At 38.7% G+C, this 9,811-nt stretch overlaps 1 protein-coding gene across 2 annotated transcripts in view; it reads left to right on the plus strand.

The window, feature by feature from the left end:
- Positions 1-9,811, plus strand: part of CCDC18 (coiled-coil domain containing 18) — a 30,630-nt gene that overhangs the window by 11,450 nt on the left and 9,369 nt on the right. For both annotated transcript variants that reach the window (XM_035121720.2, XM_035121722.2), the window contains exons 9-17: positions 111-420; positions 1,937-2,019; positions 2,117-2,268; positions 4,527-4,744; positions 6,601-6,711; positions 7,023-7,154; positions 7,881-8,015; positions 8,333-8,410; positions 9,618-9,734. In XM_035121720.2, the coding sequence (XP_034977611.2) occupies positions 111-420; positions 1,937-2,019; positions 2,117-2,268; positions 4,527-4,744; positions 6,601-6,711; positions 7,023-7,154; positions 7,881-8,015; positions 8,333-8,410; positions 9,618-9,734 (1,336 nt within the window). The remainder of the gene's footprint in view (positions 1-110; positions 421-1,936; positions 2,020-2,116; positions 2,269-4,526; positions 4,745-6,600; positions 6,712-7,022; positions 7,155-7,880; positions 8,016-8,332; positions 8,411-9,617; positions 9,735-9,811) is intronic.

Below are 9,811 nucleotides of genomic sequence, written 5' to 3' on the forward strand. Positions count from 1 at the left end.
ATTAAATCCAGAAACATGCTAGCTAGTTTTTTTTTAATAAAGTATTTCTGGTGCAGTAGATTTTCTTGGAATTTCCCCCCTGAATCCTTTCTACTTTTGTATTTGTTTAGACAATTAACTGAAATGAATAGTATTGGAAAAGAAAATCTCAGAGGTGTGGAAGCCAAATGTGCTGAAATGGAAGTGCAACTGAAGCACTCTCAGCAGAATATCCTGAAGCTCGAAAATAAATTTCAGGTCCAAGACACAGTACTTGAAGAAAAAAATACCCTATTGCATGAAATTGCTAGCTTAAAAGCTCTTGTTGCACAGCAAAATGATCACCTCAAGTTGTATCATCAAGAAATTGAGAATTCAAGAACTGAACTAAAAACCTTAGAAAATATTATTTCCCAGTTGTCTCAAATTTCACCAAGAGAGGTACAGTAACCTTTTTGTTTTTTGTTACTGTCAGCAGACTAAATATACACTGGATGAAATGCAAAGCTTGTGTGTGCAAGGGAGGAGCATTTCTATTTATGCACAGAGGAAGGTGCAAAAATGTCTTCTAATGGTAACCCGCCTGTAATTTATGCAAGGCATTTCACAGGGTCCTCAAACTTGGAAGTGAACTGTGCGGGGATACATAAGGCAGCTTCTTAAAGGGGAAGCTTTACAAGCACCTCTGCATACAAGAACATCAGTACTCCAGTGTTTATTAAAGTTTTTATAGTTTATTATTGAAGAAGAAGAATAAAGTTTAAAGGGAACCTCTGCTTGAACAGAACATTCATCTAAATTCCAAGCAGTGAACTGACTATTGCTGTGTTAAAAGAATCTAGAGTGACCTGTTTTATTGGAACTTGCACTGGGACAGTGTTCATTGAATTCTACTCTTATTAAGGGTTGTTTCAAGCACTGCAATCTGTCTACATAGTAAACACATTGATGTCAGAATTGGTTTGTTAGTTTGGATTTTGGTTATACAGTCGTACCTCTGTTTTCAACCACAATTCGTTCCGGGGAGACAGTCGCTCCCCAAGCAGGTCGTAAATCGAGAGGCGCTTCTGCGCATGCGTGTGCCGCGGAACCTGGATGTAAACACTTCCAGGTCCACAGCGGTCGCAAACCGATCAGTCGGAAACCACAGCGGTCGCAAACCGAGGTATGACTGTACAGTATAGTCTAGGAAGCGATAATTGAGCAATGACTGGTCTCCAGAATAGACCACAATTTCTTCCTTGAAGGAGGGTTGCTTATGATACTTCACATACTCCTGTTGAGTAACTCTTATTGTCCTCTGAAAGGTTTGCCTGAAAGGAAAAATCCCCACATTTCTCTTTTTTTACCTAGCTTTGTGTGCTACACATCCTTCCCTTAATTGAATAGGGCTTCTATAACTCTCCAATAGTGCAGTGCATCCTGAACAAGTTCTTAGGATGCATTACATCAGTGGTTGCAACTGATGCAACTGTCTGAAAAGCCAATCTGCTAATCAAGAGGCAGAGATGATGGAATATCAACCACAATCCCAGTCCCTTGGTCACACAGATGTTGATTGGCATAAGCACAAAAGCTAATAATGGGGGAAGTAGATCAGAAATGACAATGATGGAGAAAGCTAAGCAATTTTCTATGCATAACATTGTTTTCTTTTCCCATCCCGTCACATTTTATGTTAATTTTGAAACATCCCCAAAGTTTTGCAGTACTGAAAAGTTGCTTGCAATTTGATGGCCTGTTGCATAACCTTGGATCTTCACTAGAGTTAAGCACTTTTAATTCCTGCCAGGTTCAGTGGAAGAGCATGTGCTTACCCCTAACTCTGTTGAGATAAGGAGAATTTAAACATTTTTAGTTTGGGTTGGATGGTAGAGATTAAAGTTCCTCAAATAATGATCAATTGTGCCATAAACAACATTTTTATGTGTCTTTTCCCCCCCCCCCCAACTTGCAGGCTAATCATTCCATGCATCATTCTAAAGAAGCATCATGTCCCAATTGCTGTGATTTAAGTAGATCCCTGATAGAAGAGCTAAGGTATTATATTTTAAGCAGAAGTAATTGCGTGCATTTGTAACGAACATCAAAAAAGAAAGGAAGAATACAACTGCTCTCCCTTCTTTGTTTTTCCTAGATTAAAGCTGACAATGAAAGAAGCATTGATTAAGCAATTTCAGGAAGAAACTATGACCAGTAATGCATGTCAAGATCTCTTTGATGAAAGTGAGAGACAAGAATTGAATGGCCTAGAAATTGAACCAGTAAAATTGACAGGAAACCAAACAGGTATGCACACTATAATATACAATAGTTGAAACTCTACAGTTTCTGGCTTCCGGGTTCAGCGCCAGCGCCGATCGGCGGGGTTTCGTCTCGTCTCCGAGACGGCCCGTCCCTGCTAGGAGTGGGGAGGGCAGCGAGAGCGACGCTGCGCCCCTTAGAACCTCGGGAAGGGCGTCCCGGGGGCAAATTTGCTCGGCACAGCCCCAATCCGGACTCCCCAACTCTTCGGCTAGCTCTAATAAGAGCTCCGGAGCGAGGAGGGTAGAAGTCGCGGGGGCCATTTTGAGCGGCAACGTTATTCTAGCAGGGAGAAGCTTCAAGCCGAAGGCGGAGAGCGCTGGATTCTTCCAAAAATAAAACGATTGGAAAAGACTGTAAGTAACCTCACGATTTGGATTATAAAACAATTTGGATCTGGGAGAGAGGGGAGAAAAGAGGAAGCCACCCCCCCCCACGGCAACAAAAGAGACAGTAAATAGAAACCCGAAGCCGTAAACAGAAGATTTGCAATTCAAAAGGATCCCTCAAAGGCATCAAAGAGAATCTCCCCTTTGATGCAGGGTGAAAGGGGAGAGAGACTGTGGTTTATGACTGCCCTGCAGCAAGAGGTAAAGACTAAGAAAAACCTTTCTTTTCCTCGGGAGCCGGCAGCCCAGACAACCCAGTGAGTTGATCAGGATTTATAAGTCAATTTTTATTTCACTTTGTATTTCTGGACTTTGTGGAATTTCTTTTTTGGTTTAAATGTTTGTGAAATGTGAGTTCGAACTTTATTGTTAATAAGACTTGAAGAATGCAGCCAGCTTGTTAAAATGGAGTCGAGAAAATAAACTGTGATCATATTCCACCCCACGTGACAAGTTTTGACCTTGGCAGGATTGAATTATGTCAACAAAAAAGTGTTCCCCTGAGTTCCAGCGGTCTGTTTTGACCTTAATGTGGGAAACAAGAATAGAGCTATGTCAAGAGGAGACACAACGGCAAGAGTTACAGCAAAAATTTCAGATGGTGATGGCAGAATATGATTTTTTAGAAGATGAAGCTTTTGACACTGAAAAAGATGAATGTGAGAATGACAATGATGGTGACTGTGATTTGGAAGGAAAAGATGAAGATGAGGACTGTGATGATTCAACACAAAATGAAGCACACCACGAAAAAAAATGATGACTTTACTCTACAAAAAGTTGGATGGAGTGCCCTGCCTTTGAGGGGGGCACGATTGGTATTATTGGAACTCCAGAACGCCCACAGGGAAGAAGGAAAAAATATGCAGAGAAGAGAAGAAATTCAGGGGTCCTGTATGGTGGCGTGGATGGCAAAAGACTGTAAACAGGGGGTGGGGTGAAGGGAAAGTGATGTTGTGATTATAAGGATGGATTAACAGGTTTATAACTGGTCTGCTGATTATGGAATTTGCTGGATTGGGGGGGTGGAGCCGGTAATCGGGGATGTAAGGTTAAATTGAGAATAGTTATAGTTTTAAAAGTGAATGGATTTTGGAAAATGTGAAAATATGGAGGCTTATAGAGGGAGAAAAAATTAGGCACGGGAAGATAAAATGGGAGTTTGATTTTTCAGTGATTTGAATATTAGATGAAAATGTTAACAATTGATTTATAAGTTGTATAAGATACAAAGGTGTATTTTTATAAAGTAAGAAACTGTTGCAGATGATAAAAAAGGGATGAAAACCGGGGAAGGGGGGGGAGGGGAAGCCCACAAAATATGGTTTTATAATTATGAATGTAAGAAAAAATTTTCTGTTTTGTATTGTTTTTTTCTCTTTTTTTGCCCTTTCTTTTTTCTCTTTTTTCCTATTTCTATTTTTCTCTTTTTTTGGTATGACAATAGATGGTTGGATGGATGTCCTCCTGCGTACTGCCCTGGTTTGCTGGAGCTCCCTGGTGGCAGGGGGGGGCTTTGGGGTCAGGGGAGGGGGAGGAGGACAGAAATCCAAGCATAAAATGGACCATCTCTGACTGTTCACATACATGGGATACTTCTGTGGCAGGGGAGGACCCATGTGGGTGGGTAGGAAGGAGGTGGAAAAGGTATTTATGTATGTACCTTTTTTTGTTTTTTTGTATTTTGTAAAATTAATAAAAAGTATGTTTAAAAAAAAAGAAACTCTACAGTTTCTTCTGGTATGGATAGTTTCTTCAGAACAATCCACTGAGCAATAAGAGCATGCACGCCTGCTCCTGTTATTTAAATATTTTATAAATCAGTACCCTTAGACACATTATTTCTTTTGTAAGAGAGAAAACACCAACAACTGGAACTTGTCACTAAGCAATTTGAAAAGGTGAAGCAAAGATTACATGAACAGTTAGAAGAACTACGTACTAAACTGGAAAAATGTGAAGCTGAGAATTCATTTTTAAAGGAGACCATGGCCCAGCGAACTAGTCAGTTTCAAACAATACAGGATGAACTGTTGGAGAAAGCTGCAAAATCCAGTACCTTGGAACGAGAAGTAAGTAGAAATGAAAAAGTCTGTATTCCTAGGAGCTCTATAGAGCCTTATCCAGTGCTGCAGCCATGTGTTACCTCTTCCTCTGCTGTCCCTTCCAGCCAACCATACACCCTTAAAATCAGCGCTGGAGGGTGCGGAGACTTTCCAGAGATTCTGGAGGTGCATGTGGGAAAACAAGTTCTTTTTATGTTGTGAACTGCCCTGAGATCTACAGATGGAGGGTGGTATACAAATTTAATAGATGTTGTTGTTGTTATCATCATCATCATCATCAACAACAACAATTTTGCTAGTGGAACTATAATACTGTAATAACAATTTATTTGTACTCCACCCATCTGACTGGGTGGTCACAGCTGCTTTGGGCGGCTTCCAACATATATATAAAAATAAAACATGACACATTAAAAAACTTCCCTATACAGGGATGTCTTCTAATGGTTATAAAGTTACTCATTTATTTGACATCTGATGGAAGGGTGTTCCACAGGGTGGGTGCCACTATTGAGAAGGCCCTCTGCACGTACAAAGCCTTAGGTACAACCCTCAGTTTTTAATTTTATATAGTTCCTACTGTGAAAGGCTATGCTGCTATTTCTGGAGGAAATATCATTGGAGGAAATGACAGCATACAAATAAATATGGCTAATTTGACCCAACATCCCCCCCCCAACAAATAAAAGTCACTGCAATCAACTGTATGCAACCAACCATGATCTGGGCCCTCCAATCTCTTGCACCACCAACAAAACCAATCAACCTATTTATGTGATGCTGACACAAAAACTCCACACATACACTATGCAATGGAATGAAAAATGACTATCCCCCTTCTTTCTCCCACCTCTCTCCCCATTTCTCTCCCTAACCTCACAATAGCAGTGTTTCACACCAAATGTAAACAACCCGTAGAAAGGACTCTGAATTGAAACACATATGATATACGTACCTTTGGTAGCCATGAAAATCCTTTAATAAAAATATTTTTAAGGCCCTAATCATATAGTGGCACCTCTTTGATTGTTACAGGAAAAGCGCCTCTGCAACACCCTAAAGGGCTCCATTGTTATTATAGAAACATGCCTTCTATAAATCTCTTTTTCATCAGTAATTCATCTAGAGATCCTATCCTTATGGAACATTCCTTCTTTCACAGTGATAGTTCCTCTTGGAATTGGATTGCTGAGGTTGGCACCTGCAATCCAGCTAGCAGCTAACTTGATGCATTCTTGACAAAGAATGCCCAAAGTACATTGTAGTGTTTGTGGCATAGTCCCACAAGACCCAATGCAGTACAGTAGCAATATATTTTGTTCGCATATAATGCCAGGGAGTGGGGTGCAATCCATTTCATGCATGATACAGTGGTACGACTTACGAACGACTCAACAACCGAATTTTTCGACTTACGAATGGGAGTAATGGCCACGTGCTTAAGAATGTCTCGACATCTGAAAAAAATCGTGGCGGTTTTAGGGATTTTTCGTCTTAACGAATTTTTCCGTTTTCAATGCATTCCTATGGGAAATCACATTTCCAATGGCATTTTTCGACTTACGAAGGTGCCTTCGAAACGGATTAAATTCGTAAGTTGAGGCACCACTGTACTTGATTGTGGGAAATGGAAAATGTCTAGTGTGAAACAATAGAGTGTTACTGGGTGATGAGGTGACTTGTGAATGTGCATTGCACAAAGTTTTTTCTTTAAGATGTGGGCAAAAGGAGTTGTATTATCATTGACATTTTATGAAGTGCATGTGGCATTCATGGAAACACTTTCAATAATTTCACCATTGTTTATGCTAAAATCTTTCTTTTTTAGACTGTGTGTTCTCAGTTTATATATTTCTTTGTAGGCAGCAAGGAAATCCTCTAGGCTCTCAGCCCTTGAAAAACAGTTGGAAGAAAAGACTCTTGCTTACACAACTGTTGCTGAAAAAAATACTGAGCTGGAACGGGAATTAGTGGTAAAACTCCTATTACCTATTCACAGCTTCTTGGGGTGGAAGGAGATGTATTTACATATGTAATGTTATATTATTAGTGTTTTCTAGGCATTAGGCATTACTGTTTTCAGAGTTTACTTCTAACATGATTTTTAACAAGCAAATTGTTTTTCCTTAAGTGCTTGCAAACAGTTTAGCACATATTTCTGTTTATACTGTTTTCTAGCTGCACTTTGGTTTGTAATATGACATAACGTGGCACTGAAAGATCCATATAATTTTCCACTGAAGCATTAATTTATACAGCTCAATAATGAGGTTATTTTTCCTAGGAAGTGAATGCTCAGCTTCACAGCTTAGAAAGAAACTTCAATGAGGAACATGGGCACCTAGCCACAGTGCTTAAAAAAACAAAGATGATTCATCATGAGCACCAGAAAGAATTGGAAAAGCAGATTGAATTGGTAAGCTTCTAATTTGTATAGTATTCCCCCCCCCCCCGTTCCTAAATATTTTGGTGATCTCTTAATAAAAGATTCAGTATCTCTCCCATGCTGCCTTTGTGCTCGATGCATCCATATAAGACCAGTCACATGTAAGAGGCCACTTGAAATTTAAGTGTAAGGAAGTTGCTTCAGGTGGCAAGTTGTTTCTGAGAGTTAGCTCAGATTTTGCCATGGTGTTCTTTCCAGCTACAAAAACAATTCTGAAGCAGCAATAGGCTGCGGACATTGAGCTGGGTGAAGGGAAAGCCTTCCCCAAAATGTTCATAAAGGCACAAACCTATTTCCATTGATGGATATTTTGTTATCTCTCCTGCACTTTCAAGAAGCAACTCCATCAAAAAATGAAAGTGTCAAGTTGGACTTTCAGCTCTCCCTAAATTCAGTATACCACATGACCTAGAACTTATAGCTGCAAAACATTCTTTAGTAAGTACCTCCAGACATATAGTTTTACTCAGAGTAGACTTATTGAATTTAATGAATAGGTTACGCCCATTAGTTTCAACAGGTCTACTCAAAATAAAACTTACTTGAATGCCACCCATAAATATATTGTTGGCGACACTGTTATAATGAGTATCATGTAAATGTAGCCAATAAATGTAACCAATTGTTGCAGCTGTATTATTTGTCATTCTCTAACAAATACTTTATGGATCAATAACTAATTCTTCTTTTTAATAGCTTGAGTCTCGACTAGAAACGAGATGCCAGCAATTCCATGAGCAGGAGAACACAATGTCACTTTTACAGCAAGATATATTATGTAAACAACGTCAGATTGAATCACTAGATCTACTGCTAATAGAAAGCAAAGAGGTATCAATTTTTATTTTGAGGGCTGCTTGCAAAATACCGGGGTTTTTTTTTCATATGGTCATTCCCAGTGCTGTGTGTTGTTGCTTCAAAAAGTGCTGCTGGCATGCTCTGTGGCAGCAGCAAAATCTTAACATTTCCTCTCAGAGGGGAGATGAGTTTGCACAGACCTTGCGCGGGGCTCTTGCTGTCAGGATTTATTAGTTCCATCACTCCTGTTGAGTTTATTTTTCTTGGTGGACTAGTATTTTTTAAAAGTGAACTCTAAAATCAAGTTCTAAGATGGTATTTTTTCTTCTTTTGATACTGTATTCAAACAGGAAGTGGAAAATCAGAAAGCCAAGAAAGAGGAAGCATTAAGGATATTACAGAGCCAATTTACTGAGGAAACAATCAAGGTATGTGCATTTCCTTTTCTTTTTTGACTTCTTGTGACTTCTCATGTCTTGCAATATTTTATTTCATAAAATTTATACACCTCTGATCCTAAAAAAAAACCCTCAAAATGTTTTACAAGAAGTTAAAGCAATAAATTCAAGAAAAGTTTGCTAATGCATTTTGAAACCTGCAAAAGTTAACATACAAATAATGTTTGAGCTATTTAAATTTGTAAAGAAAAACCCTTTGTGATTCTATGTTTATACTTATATCTGTTATGGTTTATTAAATTAATCCTTAATATTATTATTTATATAGCATGATCACAGCACAAAAAAACACTTTACATGCTAACAATCATCACAGACAAGCCTCTGCTCTGAAGAGCTTACAATCCAGATTTTGAGTCATGGAGCTGGCAACAAAAAAACGGGGAGGGAAGAAAGGCAAGGGTGATTAAGAATGAATATGAACAAATGTACACATACATTTATTTTCCTTTATGGGTGAGGGCTAAATAACCAATAGGGTTCTTGAGGAAAGATGGATTTAAGGATGATTTTGAAAGAAAAGACAGAGGTAGCACCATGTAGATCAGGGGGAGAGTTCCAAACATAATCACATGATACTTTAAAATGAAGTTTGCCCCATTCCCCACAACCCACAGAAAAGTATGTTTGAGGGAGAGAATGAGACATCCAATAACATTCTATCTGTATAACCTACAGAAAGAATCACAACATTAGGGTTCTTGTAATTTTAATTCATTGCATTGATGAGATTATGCCAGGGATTGGTTTTGTTTTTTTTTTTGAGTCCCTGGGATACTGCATTGTGAAAAACTACTCCTGATGAATTCCTTCTGCTGCATAGCTATTAGAGGTACATATGAGCTACAGCTGAAATGTTTCTCTTTCTCTGAGGTATAATAAATTAATAAGTACTGCACTACATTTAACTTTAATTTGTGAAAAACACTTGTGTGGGTATGCAAACTTGCAAATAATTTCTTATCGCTTCATTTTAAAATGTTGTGCAGTTCAAAGATATGCTGAGATATTGTTATTTTAAAGAACTGGTATACATTTCTGCCAGTATAGTAACTAAAATTACATTGGCTTTGTACCCATAACAAAAAGTAGCATATTTTATTGCAATTTTGGGTTCTGGGGGTGTTTCAGAAGTGCAATTCTTTCCCAAATTTTATCTGCCTTTGATTCTCATTAGGTCAGACAGCTACAAGCAGCGCTAGATGACTGCAAGGAAGATCTAGCGGTATATTTAAGTAATCTCGAAGAAAGTAAAGTGTTATTTGAAAAACAGCTGGCGAAGAAAAATGACGAGGTAAACTTTTTTGATGCCTACGTCATTAATGCCTACAAAAGAGCTTGAATGTGTGCAGGGGCCATTTTTATGTGAGC

The sequence above is a fragment of the Zootoca vivipara genome, chromosome 7 (assembly GCF_963506605.1).
Source record: "Zootoca vivipara chromosome 7, rZooViv1.1, whole genome shotgun sequence".
In the NCBI taxonomy this organism is placed as follows: domain Eukaryota; kingdom Metazoa; phylum Chordata; class Lepidosauria; order Squamata; family Lacertidae; genus Zootoca; species Zootoca vivipara.